Raw genomic sequence first — 18,451 nt, 5'->3', positions numbered from 1 at the left:
CTGCATATGGTGTTTACATCTCTCAACTAATTCGATACGCAAGATCGTGTTCTCCGTATGGTCAGTTTTTAAATCGAAGCAGGCTACTGACAAACAAGTTGATGGTGCAGGGGTTCCAACAGTCTCGATTAAAATCAGCATTTCGCAAATTCTATGGTGGTTATAACGATTTAGTTTGCCAATAGAACCCATCATTGGGTCAAATGCTGTCTGACGTGTTTCATGCCCATTGTTTGGCGTTCTTAACACTGATTTTCATTACGGATAACTCCGTTTACCTGATCAAGATATAGGGCTCACGGTGGGTGTGACCGGTCGACAGGGGATGCTTACTCCTCCTAAGCACCTGATACCACCTCTGGTATATCCAGGGGTCCGTGTTTGCCCAACTCTCTATTTTGCATTGCGTATAAGAGTTATGCGATTGATCACTGTTCATTATCTTCGCATTTCATCATATAATTATGAGGAACTCTCTTTTGTTTAATTTGCGATACCATTTTTTGCAAATATGAAATAATATTATGTGACCACTTCACCATTAGACTTCATTAGACTTACCTTGAAAAGTCGAATGAAAATCAAATCGTGAGACCACACCCTTAAACAGAGAAAGGTAATATTGTTACAAATGACGCAGTGTTTGTTATTTTTGTACAGCTGATAATAAACTACAACGTTTAAGCTCCTAAACTGCTTTGAAATTATCACCACTATTAGTAGTTTTTTATAAACACATTTTTCTAATTTGTTTTTCTACAGAAGACTTCAGTATGAATGCGACAACCCTCGTAAATACGACAGAGTACATCATCCAGAGAAAGCCTGGGTACATAATAAACAGCACTACAGTCTTTGCTGTTCTCTTGTCCTTGGGCATCATAGCTGGTAATGGCATGGTCATTGGCGCCTGCTGTCATTTCTTCAAGCAAAACAGCAGCACTATCAACATCATTTTGGCCTTGTCCATCGCAGACTTTGCTACTGGCGTTGGAATGGTAATAAACGTATTCATGAGAGTACACGGGGATATATTATCTCAGAAATTCCCATGCATTCTGTCCTTTGAAATGTTCTTCACTATGGCTTTGATTTCTATGAATTTATTGGCTTGCACGACATTTGACAGATTTCTCTCCATTTGCAAGTATGAGAAACATAAGGAATGGAATACACAGAAATCGGTAAATATTCAAATTTGTTGTTCTTATATTTGTGGATTCGCCATTGGTTTCTTGCCATTTCTTGGACTAAACCGATGGGAAAGTGGTATGAAATGTGCATTCAAAGACATCTACACTTCGGAACTGTATGTTATCAAGTCCTCCGCAATGTTTGTTGGATTTGGTGTCAGCTTTGTCCTCTACGTCTTCATTTTACGAAAAGCATGGCGGGTCCATAATGGCAGACATATTGAAGTATTGCATACTGCAGCTATGAGACAGCGAAACAACTTCATATTGGCAAAACTGGTAGGGATCATAACCATCCTAAATAGCATTTGCTGGATGCCTTATTCCTTCATAACCTTGTTATTTGGGATCACCAATCAAGCAATTGGCGTCACTTACCTGGAGTTTGCGTTCTTACTTCTCGGATTTGCCAACTCTTTCATTAATCCGGTGGTATACGCCTGGAATAGACCAGATTTTCGTGCAGTTTGGCGAAAATGGTGCCACTGTTGCACAGTTTTTGATAATTCCAACACTGTTATGCCTGCTGTCATATTCGTCAGGAGCGCTCCTACCACATAACAAAATGTAAATCATGTTTTTATTATTATATATATGTGTACATGTAATTGTTTGAATCACAAAAGTGATTTTCCTTAAGGTACATATAATCTCCTCTCATTTTCTGATATATCTTGGTGCACGGAAACACAAAAATGAAATTCAAGACCCCGGTCCTCTTAGAACTTTAGGGAAAGGAAAACAGCATCCCTAAATAATAATCAATTAAAATTAATTTGTAAGTCCAACTGACAAACTATGTGAATTATTATAATGGAATATGCGTCCCGTAACAAAATTTTGAATTTCATAGTCCCTGGGTATAAGATTGAGGTCAAAGGAACCGACTACGCTAAGACATTTGAAAAATATTGAAATACAGATCAATAAATCGATTTTTTTTTTCATGAGTATAGTGTTTGATGGCTCATGACTAGGCTAAGATGCTAAATATTTTAATGCATAGATACTAACATATTTATTGTATTTTTCACGGGAGCCTAATGGTAAGGACGCTCGTTGTACAACCTCTCGAAAGGACCGTGTTCGATTCTCGATCCAGACATCACGTCATACCTAAGGCACAGTTGTCATGGATACGTGGCCAGTTTGTATGATGTTTGTGTTCTCAAACTTCTGTTGATTTATTTTGAACTTGAGCCAAACGGAGCCTAACTATCATCAAATAGAGAATTATAAGTTTCATTTCTTAAAATCAAATAGAAAATGTTTTTTAAACATATGTATAAGCGTATTCGAAATTTATATCATAAAAACTATAATGATAATTATAACACCAAGTCTAAATTATTGCATGTATATCAAATTAGTATCGACATTTGAAACATATCTTTACAATCTACACTGTAATGTACAAAATCATTGCATTAGGCTTTCAAAATATCAGAAATTTATATTGACTGTCAATGAAAATTTTATCTTTGTATGTATTTTGTGTCAATGTTCTTCATTATTTGAATTATTGATTTATCGGTTATTTTTGTTGTACTAGTTATCGTCAGAGAGGGCGGCTTTGATTCGTACCCGGGTTTGAACTTGAGCTACACAAGTTGAAATTGAACGTAGAGAGTTTCAACTCTTATGACGTATTGTGGCATCTGAACTCTACCCAAAACTAACTCCGCCTTCTACAAGGGTTAGTGTGGTAGCAATATGGCAGTCTTGTAATGATATTGCGCATGTGTCAGTTTTTAAACGATGAATGTATTATACATGGGTGTTAAAAAGAACATTGGAATTGTTACCCTTCTCTGAAAGTATGCACTTGGATACGAACCGGTCTCCCTCTGTGATATCGTTGTGGATGTTACTATAATTAGCTGTGTACATGAATTAAACAAGTTTTCGAACATGGTCAGTTTGACGTGGTATTCATTCTGGACGCAGAAATGTTGGAATATACGCATGCTGAGTGCTCCTGGAATATGTAGTTACCCATGATGAGTGATTTGGGTATAGTTTGTAAAACTTATACGGTACCAATTCTGATGCACCAGACGCGCATTTCGACAAATAATGTCTCTTCAGTGATGCTTAAGCCGAAACACTGGAAATCCGAAACAACAATAAACTTGTAAGAACTAAAAAGAAAAACAGATTTGTGTCTTTCCATGCTGGGTGTTCTTGGGAAGCAAGTGTGCTTTTTTAGTGGCGTTGTGAGGCAGGACTTAGTGCACACTTGTATTCATAGTCTGTTTACATTAGGTAAATATGCCACAGCTTATGATATTTTTGAAAGTTTAAGAGACAGCAATTTTATTTATTTCATTGTATACAGTGTATGTTTGTTGTATGAACAAATGAAGATAAAGAAAAGTGAACAATCTCACAGATCCTATGAATAATACAAAAAAGAAGGACAAACACGGATCTCTGGACATACCAGAGGTGAAATTAAGCGTATAGGAGGAATATGCATCCCCTGTCGACCGGTCACACCCGCCATGAACCCTATATCTTGATCAGGTAAAGGAAGTAATCCGTAGTCAAAATTAGTATGTAAAGAATAGTATTTGTGAAATGCTAACTTTCAACGATACTGTTGAAAGCCATGTAACATCAACCTATTTGTAAGTAACCTGCCTCGATTTGCTATAAGTTTACCTACATTATATAACTACAGTTTTCACTATTGTAATGAGTTTGTTAGATTAAAGCCTGGTGTATTTATCATGAATGAACGTACAATTTTTTAAAAAAATTATTTGAAAAGGGTGACTATTTTCAGTAAGATTTACTTCCTTACTTTACTTACTTTGTTCGTGGTTGATTGACAGACGTTGTGGATTGATGAATAATCAATGGATCGTGGTGGGATGTTGAGACGCTAGATAGTACTTTTATGATATGGTAGACTGTACCTAGTCGATTCCCTCCGGCAATGACTTGAAAGTTTATTTGTATATATTAGTTTATATATAGTGTAATGAGTAATGAACTATACAATGGGCCTATACCTTCCAAACACTGAAGTGACTCAGACTAATGGAATAGTCTGAGATCCTGTTTACCCCTATTTGAATGGGTATAACCCTTTGCTACATAAGAGGCTGCAGAGGCAGCATTCATCATTCATCATGAGGGTCGACTGACCACAGATGAAGAATAGCAAGCTACCTTCAAGAAGCCCTTCCCCCGAATATACTGTAGGGATCTGTGGGCGATCGACTCTAGGAAGAGATGGACCCATCCACCACCTTCTGGAGGACTTAACCATCCCCGGATTTTCAAGAAGACCCGTCCGAGTTTCCAGGGGATCCGAGGGTCAACCACCATTGTCGCCTCGCCGCAACAAACCAAGTGTAGCAGGGCCCCTACTGGGCAGTCTGCACTATAAATCTTCACCATCGTCGTCGTCATTCATCATTCGTAAGCAGCCCGCTGTTGGTAGAAGGAAGCCAGAATTAGAAGGTAAACTATTAAAAAATTAATAGTGAAAAGAATTTGAAAGGTTACGGTAGAAATATAAGCCACTGGTGAAAGACAAACTAAGGAATTGTGGTGAGATACAAAGTGTAGTAATCCTGAATACGGGTGAGGCACCGAGTACTCACAAGCAATAGGAACTTAGTTTCAGAACCAGGTGCAAAGTGCCCAGCCATCTCTACAGAACCGTGTGAATAGAACCTCGGCTTGTGTCCCAGTTTATTTTTAAGAAAAACAGAACCCGAGACAAGTATCCCAGTAAATCAAAATAATCATTGTAAATGATAGTGATTCTATGTATTTAATTTTTGGCCCAAGTAGAGCCCGAGGAAAATTCCATATATATATTTAGAGTTCACGAGATTCTTTTATCCTTTGAAAAGAACCCTTAGAAAACACGTTACAATATATATATGCTTATTGTGCTTATTGTTAATTATATTTGTGTTTACTCCATAATATAATCCTTTCACGTCCTGACGAAGGGTCAGGTTGTCCCGAAAATTTGACAATTCCAATTGTTCATGTCGTTGGTCATTCTAGTGCTTTATATATATATATATATATATATATATATATATATATATATATATAGTTTTGCGTTACATTGCTATGACAGATAAACACGACTGAAGAAGACCGGTAACACGGTCGAAATATTTCTAGAAAATCTTTCGATTTTATTTTTTAAAATTCTACTCCGAAAAAGAGACATATATATATGTAGTAATCCTGAATAATTATTATATATATTATATATATATATATATATATATATATATATATATATATATATATTGTACATAAATTGATCGTTAATTCTTTTTATAAATCTTGTTGTCTCTTGGACATTGGGATTAATCCAAAACATTGTTGGTGATATTACACTAAATGAACCAATAACTACCGAGATTCTGTTCTGATCATGTACATGAATAGCATAAAACACAATTTCGGATAAAGCTGCCAGATCCTAAGTACCAAATTCAACCCCGTCGTTCATTTAATTCTGATGAAAATCAAATTGAAATTGCCATTTGGAACATGACAATTGAGTAAATATCTAGGTCGTTTGTATTGTAGAGTATATCGGTTTGGAAGCATGGGTGAATTACAACCTGAATTAACAAAAATCACCGTCAAAAAGATATTGCACCATCAATGTTGTATCAATGTCGAACATTTAATCAATTTTGGTATTTCAACGCTAGATCAACGATGATCTATGGTTGTTTTAAACGTTTCAAGCATTTTTTTTTTCTACAACAATTTTAACGTTGAATTACCACTGTGTACCTACTGGTGCGCCGTGGAGGTACTCGTCACAAATACATTAATAATATAAGAGTACACAATGTATGAACGTAAGTTTTCTAAAGCATTTCTAATGGTGATCAAGTCAAAAAGAATCTTTCCAATGTAAGAGTACGCGGGTACTCGATCGGAAAACCCCTTAAATTTAAGTAGATGTTTGTGTGATATTGTTGGAAAAATTCAATGAATTATTTCCCATGCTATAATCTTCAATGTTGTCATCTGCAATGCAAGTGAAGGTGTGAAGTGAGGAAACATATGTTACTGGAGCAACGATGTACTAAGCTGCGAATGAGGGGACACGGAGTCCACCCTCGGTTATCATCTCAGCTGAAATACAACCTATCATTGGGTCAATTGCTGTCTGACGTGTTTCATACCGATTGTTAGACCTTTCTTGGAACACTGATTTTGACTACGGATTACTCTGTTTACCTAAGATATAGGGCTCACAGTGGGTGTGACCGGTCGACAGGGGATGATTACTCCTCCTAAATACCTGATCCCATCTCTGGTATCTCCAGGGGTCCGTGTTTGCCCCACTCCTTGTTTTGTATTTCTTGTGAGAGTTATGAGATTGATCACTGTTCGTTATCTTCGCCTTTCATTGACTTCTCTTACATTAGTATCGTAATATCAAAAAGCAATTTCTGTACACATGCATATATCTGAGATTTTGAAAAACACGTTCAAAGTTGTTTTAAAATTCACAAAGGCTAGAAAATATATTGTTTTTACCTATACCCCCCCCCCTCTGTTTGACAGGTTCGGGCGATGACTGACCTTATCACAACTGTCCTAATTCTTTTCCTCGTTGCGCTTCACAAAAGAGTCTGCTTTACATTGCATTGTCTATCCAAAAGTCATTTTTGTTGTACAGTGTATTTGTAGGCGTATGTAAATTTGATTCATAAGTAAATAGATAATCTTATTGGTTATTTATATGTAAACAAAACATCAACAAATATATTTTGCACGTGGAAGGTTTACCGCGGGAATATAGATTTTAAACAACCCCACAGCAAACATCTTAAAAGTACAAGTGGTGATCTCGGAGCCAGGGCATGAGAGGTGGGAAGTGGAAAATATTTGAGAAGCGCTTATAGAACATTAGTCATATATATGATTGCGATCTTTGTAGATTCTACAGTATCTATATAGACCCTCAGTTCTCATTAGCATTTTATCAGCACGAATCCCGACTGATTGTACATTCAGTATATTCATTATTTGCGTGCGTGCGTGTGTGTGTGTTTCAATAAGTTTATCTACTTACATCAGAGCCACAGAGATACTAAGCTATCCACGTTTTAAAAATCATCTTATCCTACAACTCAAAATTCATAATATATAACAAGGCTGCATGCCATCCAATTTCTCATTTCGATTGAAAGTTAGTAGCACTGCTTAGTGCCTACAAGGTGAATTTCGAGTCCTCTTCGCTCTCGACTTTTTTTTTTTTTTATTAATGAGCCGTTCCTAGCAAAAAAGACCCTTATCTTATCCAACATTTTTTTTTTCAAAAAACGTCATAAAAAAAAAAAACATGCCATCATCTTTTGCATACTTGTAAAGAAAAAGGTCATGATTACCAATCACGAGTTGATGGTCATCTTTGATTTACTGTAATATTTTAACGACAATCAATATTATATTTTGAGAGATATTCTCTACAGTTCACACTTTAGCACTCATTTTTGCTAGGAACGGCTCATTTAATGATTCTGTTCCTCTGATAACAACTGTCTATCCATTTTGAATATCTTAAATAAGACTCGATAGTCATCTCATTCAAAATTCTAATCACGGAAGTTACGTAAACGTGAAACGGATAAGAGCGATCCGAATTAATCTTGAGTTCCGAAAGAAGCAAGGGCTACGTAAACGTCAAAGAATATCAAGAATAACCCAAGTATTTTTCGGCGCTACTTTTTCAAGCTGAATTATAAAAGTGACACTTAGAGGAAACATGTACACAGACCGTACAACACTTTGAGAAACCTGTTCTATGTAGTCTGGTAACGAGTTTCGGTTCAAGATCATATGACTAAAGTTAACAAATCAAAATATGCCCTACAGGCCTTTAACCATGCAATCAGCGATTAGTGCAGTTGCACCATCTTCAATACAATTCCTTGAAAAGAGAAGAGACGCAATTGATTGAAACTAAAGAATTTTTCTATTTATTTTTAACAAGATACTAATTTTATCCTTGGTGACTATAATCAAGTTAGATCTTTTGGAGACTATGATGTTTAGACTACATATCTCCCGTCCAATCAAAGGCACTGAAATTTGTTCAATAACAACTTTGAACTCATAGTATTGAATAATGATAGGGATAAAGATGGTGATTTACTTGTTTTGGAAATTAACATTTTTTTTTAAAGGATATGGACCAAACAGTGACAATCCAAATTTCTTTCAATCAATACCAGACATCAATTAAAAAAAAGCTACTGCCCATAAAAATGATGTATGATCATAGCGCATATAATCAAATGCATGATATAATGCATGTTCATATGCTTATGTTAGTAAACTTATGGTATAATGTGTGTTGTGTACACCATTGTACTCCCAGTATTATTATATGTGTACATATTAATGTGAACGTCTTATGAAATAGATGAATGTTATTACTTTTTCTACATGCATGTGGTGTACTTATTACATGCCTGTAAACCGTATGGTTTTGTGCTAATAAACTGAACTTAATTGAATCAAACCTTCAAGGCGATTTATGATTATGGCCGGATACTTTTATCTTGTTGAAAGTGTAAATTTAGATCACTTTAAGTACTACGTGACCTTTATTAGGGACAGTGTCTTTGTTACTTTTCTTAGTATATTAATATAATAGCGATACAATGTGTCTTGGTGACCTTTATCAGGGATGTTCACTCGGTGACAGATGATAGAACAATATGAAGAATTGTAGACTGTTTTTTGTTCATTTAGAGGAGTGGATCAAACAGGATGCAGGTGAAAACGTTAAGTGTCTATGCTTTTAGATAACTCTTCTGAGAGTGTTCATGCAGTTTGGTAAAGAATTCAAGATGTTGAATTTTCCGCCGTTTTTCAACATTTCACCACTCGCATGCTTAATTCCATTGTAGTTTTGACAACCAGGACAATGTGCACATCGTAGACGAGAATATCAGCTTTCTTCCACATATTACATAACACCTTCAAACATGACACACACCCCTCTAACAAATTGTCTTCATTAATGTTTCTGTAATTTTTGTAACAGATACAGGCCCTCACACAAAATATGACATCTTTTTATTCTTATTTTGAGGGATTGTTTTGGTAGTTTCGAGATCTTTTTGCGTAATATTGAAATATTACATCGAGATCTTCTCTTAAAGTTTTAGATAATTACAAGCAAAACAAAATTCGTGACATTAATAGGTTTCCATAGTCATGCGATATTTTCCAATAAAAGGCTGAATACAAAACTCATAGTGCTAAATCAGTCTGTGTAGGACCAAGACTTACTTCAGTATCTTCAGTGAGTATATTTATTCCATAGTACATTTTAAAAGGGGGTCACTTAAAATACCTGGGTAGAAAAAAAGTTTCAAATAACTAGATTTTGTCATTAAGACAGAAATACGCTGAAGTTTGTTTCTAAATGTACATTGAAAGTTTATTTAGCTATTTGGTTTGTAAATCGTTGTAGAGTGTATAAGAATTGCCGAAATTCATCTACATCTATTAGTATATTCGCAACATTTTTGCACGTTTTATTGAAGACACATTCATTTAGATTTAGATTTTTTCCAAATGCTGCATTTGATCTCATTCTCTGGATGATTGGCCTATCAAATTTCGGTCCCTATATATTCAACAGTGGTGAAACTTGCATGTGCTTGTGCGTATGATAGCTATAACCACACTGAACCGACCTATTTTAATTGCTGCAATCACTCCATTTCGATAACCCCCTCTGCCTCTTCCATCGTCATCGAAAGCAAATTTATTGACTTGCCCAGATGGTCGAGCGGTCAAGCGCGCTGGTTACATGATTGCTGTTGTTGTTAATTAGTGAAAAGCAAATACAGCTTATAGACATAGTATACAATGTAATAAATCTAAAATCATATAAAGGTCAAGAAATAATAGAAATTGTGCTTATATATCGGTATTTCTAATTTCAAAGGAATTCTTAATAAATTTACCCAAGTTACATAATTCCTTTACATTCTGTGTCGATAAAAGTTGAATTAATTTAAAGACAGAGGGTCTGATATAATAATACGTTTTCAAAAATTTGATTCTTAAATGACTGTAATAGGTACACTTAAAAGAAAAAATGAAGCTCATCTTCTACATCTAAGATACATAAAGACATAAACGTCTTTCTAAAGGAACAGTTTTGTATCTACCGGTTTCAGTAACTAACCAGTGAGACGATAATCTTAACGTACATATAAACTTTTTATACTGCATTGGAATTCTTTTAGTTAAGTAGGATTGCAAAGTAAAATGGTCAATCAAATGTTTATAAATTCTACATTTTGAGGAAGAGTTGATTTCAGAAAGTATTGCTTGCTTACAATTATCAAAAATGCGTTGCTTAGCAACTGCAAACATGTATTGTGGCTTCAAAGTACATTGATTTAACCATAGGTTCATCAATCCAACATTTGACAAAACACCTTTAAGATTTACTACCAAATTTTTACAGTTTTGTTTAACTCATTTAATCACACATATAGTCATAACATGATTTCAAGATACAATTTTTTGTTGATAAAAGCTTTAACCAATATTTTAAAATTCGTAATTTTCTCACACATTGCAATGGTAATCTACCCAATTCACAATAAATCATTACATTAGGAGTAGCACTTTTCAAACCCAGTATGCATTTACAAAAATTCATGTGAACTTTTTCGATATCAGGAGCTGAATGAGCACCCCACACTTCACATCCATAATTTGCAATGCTTCCTACATATGTATCAAATAAGAATATAAGTGTTGTGAAATTCAAGCTCATATTAGAACATTTTCTTTTTAGTGAAAATAAAGCCTTCTTACATTGTAATGATAACTGTTTTTGTGTGACATGAAATTTTCCATCAAAATTCAACAATAATCCAAGATAACACAATTTATTTACTACTTCAATTTGTTCATTATCATGGAGCCATTTATCGTCTGATCGTAAAATACCTCAGTTTCTAAAAACCAATACTTTTGTTTTTTCAACGTTAACCGTTAAAGACCATTTTTCAGTGTAAATTTCAACATAAGTTGCAAGTCAGAGGCCGATTCGGCTAATGTAACCATATCATCTGCATACATTGATAGAAATAAAGATAATTCTTGTAGCTCGATGGGAGTATTGCCCTTAAGCAAAAAGTCCCTCTCACAGTCGTTTACGTACAAAGAAAAAAAGTAAAGGGATAAATTATCTCCCCTTGTAAAACGCCAATATTATTTAATAGAACACATGACTTAATATTATTGTACAATGATCGAAGAATCTTAAAAGAGGCTTGCCTCTAATACCTAGCATAGAAATTTTGTTCCACATTTTAGCTCTGTCTACCGAATCAAACGCCCGTTTAAAATCTATATAACAGCTTTTCTTAGAAAGATATTTATCAATTACAGTTTGCAAGGCAAAAATGGCATCAAAAGTTCCTAAAGACGGTCTAAACCCGAATTGTGCGTCAGAGATGACATAACATAAGTCTTTTATTCAAAATTGAAGTAAATAGTTTCGTTAAACAGCTCACCAAGTTCATTCCTCTGTAATTCGCTGGGTCAGTAGTACTTCCCTTTTTGTATATAGCAACAATAAGCGATGTGCATAATATGTTAGGAAAATATCCAGTGGAAAACACTGCATTAAATATGGTATGTAAAAACGGTAACAGAATGTCTTTAAACACAATAAAATACTCATTTATAATTACAATCCTTTCCGCGACTTTTACCCATCTGTAAACTTTTAAAAGCATCCTCAATTTCTTCTAAATTAATTTTCTCTTCTATCAAAAATAACATCATCTTCATTACATGTATTTAAACTATCTTCATGATTGAGGTTTACATCAGAAGCCTAAGATTTAAAATGCCCATGTAAATCCTCTAGTGAAACATTTACTTTGTTTGCTTTCTTTTTTGCGAATTTTGAGAAAAACAATTTTGGATTTGCCTTCCTAATACTTTCTAGCATATTGCCCTCTTCATACAAATATTTTCTTTTACAAGCTGCTAGGAAAGTTGGTTCCGCAGGTCGTGAGTTGAACCCCGGGTAGGGGCTGAGGTGGGTATCCAAATGGAGTGAAATTTTCTGTGCTTTATATATATATATATGTGTGTGTGTGTGTGTGTGTGTGTGTGTGTGTGTGTGTGTGTGTGTGTGTGTGTGTAAAATTGGCGACGATACATGTAAACATGTATATAATCAGACTAGCTTCATGTGTAATACCATTTTAATGTACATGTATTAGCTTTACAAAAGTTTCATTAGTTTAGAAACATGCATCAGTTTGTACATGACAACAGCTATTTTTTCGTATACCTTGTTTTATCATTTTACAATCGACAAGTTGGTCTGCATGGTTTTATTTATATGATACTTGTGTTTTTGCTGCTGAACAAAGTGTACCCGCTGTGAAAAGTGAAATATATTTATTAGTTATCCGGGTTGAATATAGGGTATGTTTTTGAAGTTTCTCCTTCACAAATGTTGATATTTTTGTGAGGAGCAAAGAGAGGGGCTTGGTAAACCATTTACTGGATCTATCTTTGGTTGTAAGGGGTTTTGTCAAATTTAGCAATACAGTATAGGTACGATAACTAATAGTCATTCGTCCCATTGACTGGGATATTAAATGTGTTAAAAACTGAAGCATGATATTGAACAATTTCATCTTTTGAAAGGGCAGTTGGAATATAAGTACGATTACCAAATGTGGAATTAATACTTTAATGAAGTTGTAATAATCAGCTCTACAAACAAGGACAATGTTGTTACCAGTTTTGTCAGCTGGAACCAAAACATATTCCTTATGTAATCTATCTGATTCTTTCATCACTTCTGGTTTACTACACACTGAAGGACCGACGTTACGAGCTTTTGTTTTAATGTGTGTAATACACGATTTTAATATTCCTCTAATAATTTTTATCCATTATGACAAGATATTAAGTTTCTTTTCATAATTAGCCAATAGTCTGGCATAATCTTCCACAGAAGTCATAATAGAGATGAAATTCTATACAATACAAATAGAAAAGATCAAATATTGCAACATTTGACATGCCATCAATTACATGTATCATAACAATTTTAGTGGATATTAATACTCTGAAAGACCATCGTGTTTTTATTTTTGATAAACGTCACTGTAATTGTAAGAATCGTAAAATTCCATTTTGTAAATTGATTTCTAAGTCATTTTCATCTTCAGTGCAGTCATTGCCAATATCCTTTTCAAATATAAGTCCGAAAAGATAAAGTAATGCATCGATCTTAAGGATGAATTAGACGTTGATATTTTTATACAAATGAAAAAGTAGAAAACCATAACCAAGGTTTTCAAAATTTGCAAGGTTTAGAATGATTGAAGTTCAAACAGTAAACAAGACGTGAGATTCGAATTTTCCACCCAGACAACGTAACTGACTGTGCTATGTGTATAGACAGTAAATTATACAGTTAGAGAAAATAACGAAAATTGATCAATTTCATACCGGTTACCCGATTACATGTACTCCTAAAAGGAATACAAAATTAAGGGTTAATCAAACATGGAATCCTGGACATACTGGAGATAGGAGTATGTGCCTAGGAGCCGGTCACACCCTCCGTTAGCCTTATATCTCGATCAGGTAAACGGAGTTATCCGTAGTCATAATCAGGATGTAAAGGACGACCTAACAATTGATATGAAACACGTCGTGCAGCAATTGACCCAATGACGGGTTGTATTGACAAACTAAATCGTTATAAGAACAATAGAATTTCCGAAATGTTGACTTTACACGAGACTGTTGAAACTCCTGTAACATCAACTTGTTTGGCAGTAGTCTGCATGCCTCGATTTAAAAACCTATCACATGCAAAACAAACTCTTGCATAGCGAATCATTTGATATTCCATATGTAAGTGATAATAGAATAATGCTACATAGAAATGGGAAGTTGACGATAGAGAAGCTGAAGTCATCCTGTATGTCATAAAGTTGAGTTGTTAGTTTGTCTTCAATATCCATATTCAATAAGATATCTAAGTACAAAGATGATGGTGGAGTAATCGGCGGTGTATTTTATTTTGAGTTTACTGGGATATATTGAATCGACATATGAATGAACATTATTATTGTTAATAGATAAACGTCGTCGATATATTTAACTGTTGAGTTGAGGGCCACAACAAGAGATTCATTTTCTCCTTTTGTAAAAGCTTTTGTATAAATTCTACCTCGTAAGAATATAAAAACGGAGCGCAATTCGCGTCCATACAAATTCCAACAGAATGTTGAAAAACCTGTTCACCAAAGGCTACGAAGATATTGTCAATGAGAAACTCCAGCATCTTAATAATGCGAGGTGATTATAATGAACAGTGATCAATCTCGTAATTCCCACGAGGAATACAAAATATGATAATGGACAAATACGGAGCCCTGGATATACCAGAGGTGGGAACAGGTTCATAGGTGGAGTAAGCATCCCCTGTGGACCGGTCACACCCGCCGTGAGCCCTACATCTTGGCGATTTTTAGGCGTATGCTCGGCGCTTACGGCCTTTGAGCCAGAAGAGATCTTTATTGAGTCACGCTTGCTGTGACACGGGGCTTTGGTTTTTGCTGTCTCATTCGAAGGACCGCCCATTTAGACACCTCTTACGACACGCAAGAGATACTGAGGACCTATTCTAACTCGGATTCGGGCAAATGAATAAGGGTTGAATTAAATACTTCAAACTTCATCTTTCCTTCTATCATAATTGAATGGGCATTGTATGCATAATTAGAAAGATTATAAAGTTGTGCACAAAAGACTCCAGAATGAGGCTTAAATTCAGATATGAGACTTCCTGACAGGTCTACATATTTGGATGGGCTATGGTATTCATGTGACTGTTGAGGCCTGTGGGTCTCTTGTTTAAATTTGCGATATTATTCTTTCTCTAATGTAAAATTGTATTGTGTAACCACCATCGATTTCATTTTACATACTTCGACTTACTTTGAAATAGCGAATGAAAATCAAATCGCGCACCTACCAATGATCTACTAAGTCAAAGCTCCTAGAAAGCTTTGAAAGTATTGCCACTGTTTGTAATTTTGTTTTATGAACATACTTTTCTAATTTATCTTTCTACAGAACACCTCAATATGAATGCGACGACTCTCGTAAATACGACAGAGTACATCATCCAGAGAAAGCCTGTGTACATAAACTACAGCATCATAGCTGTTCCTGTTCTCTTGTCTTTAGGAATCATAACTGGTAACGGTATGGTTATTGGTGCCTGTTGTCATTTATCCAAGAAAACCAGCCGCACTGTCAGCTTCATTTTGGCATTGTCCATCGCAGACTTTGCTACTGGCGTTGGAATGATAATAAACGTATTCATGAGAGTTCCCAATCATTTATTGTCTCAGAAATTTCCATGCCTTCTGTCCTACGAAATTTTCTCTACCATGGCTTTGATTTCCATGAATTTATTGGCTTGCACGACATTTGACAGATTTCTCTCTATTTACAAGCATGAAAAACAAAAGGAATGGAATACACAGAAATCGGTAAATATTCAAATTTGTTGTTCTTATTTTTGTGGATTCGCCATTGGTTTCTTGCCATTTCTTGGACTAAACCGATGGGAAAGTGGTATGAAATGTGCATTCAAAGATATCTACCCTTCGGAACTATATTTTATCAAGTCCTCCGCAATGTTTGTTGGATTTGGTGTCAGCTTTGTCCTCTACGTCTTCATTTTACGAAAAGCATGGCGGGTCCATAATGGCAGACATATTGAAGTATTGCATACTGCAGCTATGAGACAGCGAAACAACTTCATATTGGCAAAACTGGTAGGGATCATTACCATTTTGAATAGCATTTGCTGGATGCCTTATTCCTTCATGATCTTTTTGTGTGGGATCACCAATCAAGCAATTGACGCAACGCACGTGGTGTTTGCGCTCTTGCTTCTAGGATTTACCACCTCTTTCATTAATCCAGTAATATACGCTTTGAATAGGAAAGATTTCCGTGCAGTTTGGCGAAACTGGTGTCGCTGCTGCAGTCGTTGATAATTCTTACACTGTTATGTCTGGCGTGATATTAATTAGGAACGCTCCTAACACATACAATTATGTAGATCATGTGTTTACTTTTATGTACATGTTTAATTGTTTGAATCACTAAGGTGATTTTCCATAAAGTACATACAACCTCTCCCATTTTCTGATATCCTTTGGTGCGCGGAAACAAACAATATATAATGGAAGACTTTGGTCATCTTGGGACTATAAGGAAGTGAAAACGTATTATCTAAGCACATACTCGGATACGAACCAAATTCTCCCTGAGTGATATTGTAGTGGGTGTTACTATAATTATCTGAATTAAACACGTTTCCAGACATGGTCAGTTTGGCGTGGTATACATTCTGAATGTTGTCCGCGGTTTTGGTTTACAAATGTAGGTATGGACGCAGAGATGTTTGCAGTTACCCATGCCGAGTGTTCTTGGTTTATGTCTTTCCGAGCTGAGTGTTCTTGGTTTATGTCTTTCCGTGCTGAGTGTTCTTGAAATGCATGTGTGGTGTTTAGTGGTGTTGTGAGGCAGGACCTAGAGTACCTGTATTTGCATATTGTTTACGTTGTGTAAAAATGTCACAGGTTAGTAAGTGATTAACTTTACAATAAATTTGCAACTTTAAAAGATCGATATATTGTCTGAAACGTAAGGACTTGTTTGTTGAATAAACAAATGAAAATAACGAACAGGGAACAATCTCAAAGATCCCATAAATAAGAGGAGTAAACATCCCCTGTTGACCGATTACATCCGCCGTGAGCCCTATATCTTGATCAGGTAAACAAACTAATCCGTAGTCAAAATCAGTAGGTAAAGAGTGGAATTTGTAAAGATGGCTTTAAACGAGACCATTGAAACCCCTGTAGCATCAACTTACTTACAAGTAGCCTGACTCAATTTGATATAAGTTTACCTACATTTATCAATATTATTCTCAATATTATAACGAGTTTGTTATAGAAATGCGTGGTGTATTTATCATAAATGAACGTTTAGTTCATTTAAAAAGGGTTATATGAATTGTAAGAGACCGGTTTTTCGTAAGCTTTAAATTAATAGTTGAAACATGGTAGATTTGTATATGGCTGATCGTGGTCGATTGACAGACGTTGTCGATTGATGGAAGTGACTGATTTCTGGATCGTGGTAGAAGTTCGAGACGTTAGACAGAATGCTTAGGATATGTTGGTGTACCTGGTCGAATCCAACCAGCAATGATTTTAATGTTTATTTTTATATATTTGTATCATATGAAAAGTGAAGATAAAATGGAAGAACATATATTGAGCGACAAGTATCCACAGGGACAGAGTGCCCACCAGCAGAGATACATACTCGATGGTTATATGAAAGGTGCATACATTGTACATATATTTATTGTTAATTTTCATAAATCTGGCTGTTTCTTGGACTTTAGGATCAATCGAAAACATTGTTGGCGTGGGTAATATTACGCTTAAAGCAAATAACAACTGAGATTCGGCTGTGATCATGTGCATGAATTACATAACACACATTCTCAGATAAATCTGCCGGATGAAAGGTGAAGATAACGAACAGTGAACAATCTCATAACTCATATAAGGAATACAAAATAAAGAGTTGGGTAAACACGAACCCCTTGATATATCAGAGGTGGGATCGGGTACCTAGGAGAAGTAAACATCCTCTGTCGACCGGTCACACCCGCCGTGGGCCCTATGTTTTGACCAGGTAATAAGAGTAATCCGTAGTCAAAATCAGTGTGCCAAGAACGGTCTAGCAATCGGTATGAAACACGTCAGACAGCATTTGACCCAATGAAAGGTTGTATTGGCAAACTAAATAATCATAACGACCATAGAATTTGCGAAATGCTGACTTTAACGAGACTGTTGAAACCTCTGTAACATCAACTTGTTTGTTAGTAGCCTGTCTCGATAGATATCATACATTTATCTTTAAGTGTATACATAACGCAATCAGTTCATCCTTTGTCAAAGCATAAAAATTCTGAATGGTCGGCAAGACAAGAAAATTGGTGACTGAAAACATGTTAGAAATTCAATAAATCAAACAAATTATATTCAAATCTGCAAAAGTGCAATGATTCTCTATCCCGGAAGAGCCTCCAATTCAGTTTTGGGCCAGAATTTCCCAAGTGCATCAAAAATCAA

General features: G+C 35.4%; 2 protein-coding genes across 2 annotated transcripts in view; both read left to right on the top strand.

Annotated features, from left to right (window-relative positions):
• LOC125681749 (adenosine receptor A3-like) overlaps positions 1-3,713 on the top strand; it is a 59,598-nt gene extending 55,885 nt beyond the window's left edge. Inside the window, exon 3 of the mRNA XM_048921949.2 lies at positions 763-3,713. Coding sequence (XP_048777906.1) covers positions 774-1,754 — 981 coding nt within the window. The 5' untranslated portion in view covers positions 763-773 and the 3' untranslated portion in view covers positions 1,755-3,713. The remainder of the gene's footprint in view (positions 1-762) is intronic.
• Positions 3,714-4,385: 672 nt separating this feature from the next.
• LOC130051629 (G-protein coupled receptor 6-like) lies at positions 4,386-16,821 on the top strand. Its single transcript, XM_056153791.1, has 2 exons — positions 4,386-4,664; positions 15,354-16,821. Exon 2 carries the CDS (start codon positions 15,365-15,367, stop codon positions 16,283-16,285), a length of 921 nt encoding a protein of 306 aa, XP_056009766.1. The 5' UTR covers positions 4,386-4,664; positions 15,354-15,364; the 3' UTR covers positions 16,286-16,821.
• The last annotated feature ends 1,630 nt before the right edge of the window (positions 16,822-18,451 follow it).

This window comes from Ostrea edulis, chromosome 2, assembly GCF_947568905.1.
Source record: "Ostrea edulis chromosome 2, xbOstEdul1.1, whole genome shotgun sequence".
NCBI classification, from domain to species: Eukaryota; Metazoa; Mollusca; class Bivalvia; order Ostreida; family Ostreidae; genus Ostrea; species Ostrea edulis.
This window is presented reverse-complemented; position numbering and strand designations above follow the sequence as displayed.

Coding starts and splice junctions, on each gene's coding strand:
- LOC130051629 (XM_056153791.1), top strand. CDS start 15,365: ATGAATGCGACGACTCTCGTAAATACGACAGAGTACATCATCCAGAGA.